Genomic DNA, 3376 nt, shown 5'->3' with positions numbered 1-3376 from the left:
TGAAACATCTGGACACAGCGGCGCCGTTCTGTGAGGTAGAGGGCGCTGTTCTCATCTTTCTGCCCGGTCTGGCCGACATCCAGGAGCTGTATGAGATGCTGACCACACAGCGTCACTTTAGTGACCCCTCCAGGTGAGTCGTCCGTCACGTGTCACCACCATATATGGTCGCTCTTAAGGACAAGCGGGCTAACCCAGATTTCGGGGGTTTCTAGAAATCTTGACCTACACCAAAAGTGAGCATTTCCCTTCGTATAGGAGAAGTTTGGTTTCATTGGTGTGTATATTTGTTTGGTTATGGAGAAAACTCTTTTTGTCTTTTTAAGAAACTGAACAAGAGGCAAAAACTTTTCCCTCAATTTTCTAAGAACTGTGTTTTTCGAGATAGCTCCCTTGTGCTTAAAAGCGACAATATCATCTGCCTCCTGTCACCGAGATAGCCCCCTTGTGCTTAAAAGCGACAATATCATCTGTCTCCTGTCACCAATCACATGTCACTCGTTGGATGCCACCAATCAGATGTCATCTCTCATGTGGCTGAATGATTTCAGATTTTTTGGTTTTATTGAACTCATAAGACAGCTTTGTGGTATGTCTGTTACTCTACGGTTGTTGTGGGATAAAAAAATTTTTTTTTTTAAATTTGAGGTTGGGGGATGGGAGGGAGAAGGGAGATTAAGAAAAGCAACTGATAACTATCTTCGGTGGCCTAGTGGTTAGGCTCTCGGACTCGCAACCGTAAGGTCGTGGGTTCGAATCCCGTCAGGGACCCGACGTTGTGTCCTTGGGAAAGGCACTTTACACAAATTTTCCTCACTTCACCCAGGTGAAAATGGGTACCTGGCTATAGACAGTGAATGATCTTGTCAGTTTGATAGTGTTTGAGCGCGTGAAATCCGCAGCTTGCACTGTATGCTTCCACGGAAGCCGAGAATGTTTCTGAGTGTTTTCAGAGGGTCTGCTGGGGTAATAATGGTTGTAAAGCGTATAGAGCATGCTCTTGAGCATGGATATGCGCTATATAAATGCAATTATTATTATTATTATTATTCATCCTTCACTTTGTCCTTCAAATTGTCCTCTCCTTCCAGGTACCAGCTTCCCACCCTTCACTCCATCCTTCTCTCCATCCTCTCCTCCCAAGGTACCAGATCTTCGCCCTTCATTCTGTCCTTCTCTCCATCCTCTCCTCCCCAGGTACCAGATCTTTGCCCTTCATTCTGTCCTTCTCTCCATCCTCTCCTCCCCAGGTACCTGATCTTTGCCCTTCACTCCATCCTTCTCACCATCCCTCTCTCCATCCTTCACTCCATCCTTCCCTCCATCCTCTACAACTCCATCCTTCTCTCTCTCCATCCTCTCCTCCCCAGGTACCAGATCTTCGCCCTTCACTCCGTCCTGTCGTCCCAGGACCAAGGTCGCGTGTTTGATGTCCCGCCTGCCGGCATCAGGAAGGTTGTCATAGCGACCAACATCGCAGAGACGGGCATCACAATACCGGATGTTGTCTACGTCATCGACAGCGGCAAGGCCAAGGAAAATAGGTCAGTGGGGCACAGCTGGTCCCCTAGTCTAGTCGTTTTACACCGCTTGAAGATAGATGTGTCATGACGGGGTGGAATCAGGCGCTCGTCAATTTTGGGGCATATGGAGCTATTGCTATCATCTTATAGGTTGTAGTTGTCTACCTTTCGATAAAAAAAAGTGTTTATATATCTTGAATAGAAGTTGAGATGTTTGCGATTGAAAGAGCTATAGGTCGCCTGGTTTAGTAGTTCAGGGTTTTACGGCGCTTGCAACTGCGTAAGGTCATATGAGCGGTTTGAGCAAAAATATTAGCAAGAAAATGGCCGCCAAAATTCGATGACTTCCCTAGCTTGAGAGACCTTGGAAACTGAAAATTTTCATTTTTTGTGCCTTTTTTCGTTTTTTTCAGAAAAATTTACACAGAAATGTGTTATTAAATGGACATAAAAGATGTTGAGGCAAAAAAAGAAAATTTTCCAAATGCCAAGAAAATTGGCAGTTTCTTTGATTTCATTACCTTGACGAGCACCTGATTTCACCACGATGCCTGACAAATGAATAAGATTTAAAATGAAATTTCTCTTTTTATCATCCCCATGGGTAAAATTGGTTTACAATGACCGAATACATGTACACGCATATCAGGGCTGGATTAATCATGAGGGAGGCTTCGGGCCTGCTTGGAAAAGAGGCACCCTTTTCAACTCCCCAACCTCCCACCCCTATTGCATTCACCACAGACTGGTGACCTAAATCCTAACATCCTGACATGTGAATAGGACACTTCCAGTTAGGAAATACTGAAAGGGGACTATTCTTCCAAAGTTATTACACGTAATGGATAAAGGGTGGAAGTCTGCCTGCTACTTGATCTAAAATGTGTGGCTGGGGATATATAAAACACCTACAGTGCAGCCTCTCTATAACGACCTTCGATAGAACGACATCCTCTGCATAGTGACATGGTGCCCAGGTCCTGATTTTTTCCCTTATATATATATGTGTGAGGCAGCGTGGTGGAATCAGGCTCTTGTCAAAATAATCCAAATGAAGAAACTTGCATTTTTTCGCAGGTTTGTGAATTTTTATTAAATTTTTTATTTTTGGCTCAACACTTTTCATGCCCATTAAAGAAGTCATTTCTGTATGGATTTTTCTGAAAAACGTTAATTAAAGGCACAGAAAATGTAAATTTTCAGTTACCATGGAATCTTAAGCTAAGGAAATAACTAACCTTTGGCAGTCATTTTCTCACTAATTTTACCTCTGAAAACAGGTGACCCCCACCTCTCGGCTTGTATTCAAGATAAATGGATACTTTTTTATACAAATAAAGATAAGTGAACAAGCTTTAAGATGATACCAATAACTCTACATGCCCCAAAATTGACGAGAGCCTGATTCCACCACGCTGCCTCACATATATCATTAGTAATATCTTTGGTTGCCTCTCAATAATGACATTTTTTTCTGGTACCGCCGATGTCGTTATAGAGAGGCTGCACTGTACATTTACATTTTTATTTTTATTTTACCCTTTCTTATCTATTATTTTTTACAATCTTCTTTCCTTCCTTCCCCTGCCTCCCCTGCCCTCTCCTCTCCCCTCAGATACATGGAGAACAGTCAGATGAGTGCCCTGGAGGAAGTGTTTATCTCCAAGGCCAACAGCAAACAGCGCGCGGGGCGTGCGGGGCGCGTGCGTGCAGGCTGCTGTTTCAGGCTGTACACACAGGCGCAGCACAGAGAGTTCCGCGCGTTCACCAGCCCCGAGTTGTTGAGGGTGCCGCTGGAGGAGCTGTGTCTGAGCATTATGGTATGTGGGGGTATATGTGGGGGTGTATGTGTG

At 44.2% G+C, this 3376-nt stretch overlaps 1 protein-coding gene across 1 annotated transcript in view; it reads left to right on the top strand.

Annotated features, from left to right (window-relative positions):
• The window catches only part of LOC101851920 (ATP-dependent RNA helicase dhx29), a gene marked incomplete at both ends in the record, with an annotated part of 11294 nt that continues 7918 nt past the window's right edge, over positions 1-3376 (top strand). The window contains 3 exon segments of the mRNA XM_005113417.2: positions 1-133; positions 1371-1544; positions 3139-3343. Coding sequence (XP_005113474.2) covers positions 1-133; positions 1371-1544; positions 3139-3343 — 512 coding nt within the window.

This window comes from Aplysia californica, unplaced genomic scaffold (assembly GCF_000002075.1).
Source record: "Aplysia californica isolate F4 #8 unplaced genomic scaffold, AplCal3.0 scaffold02274, whole genome shotgun sequence".
In the NCBI taxonomy this organism is placed as follows: domain Eukaryota; kingdom Metazoa; phylum Mollusca; class Gastropoda; order Aplysiida; family Aplysiidae; genus Aplysia; species Aplysia californica.
This window is presented reverse-complemented; position numbering and strand designations above follow the sequence as displayed.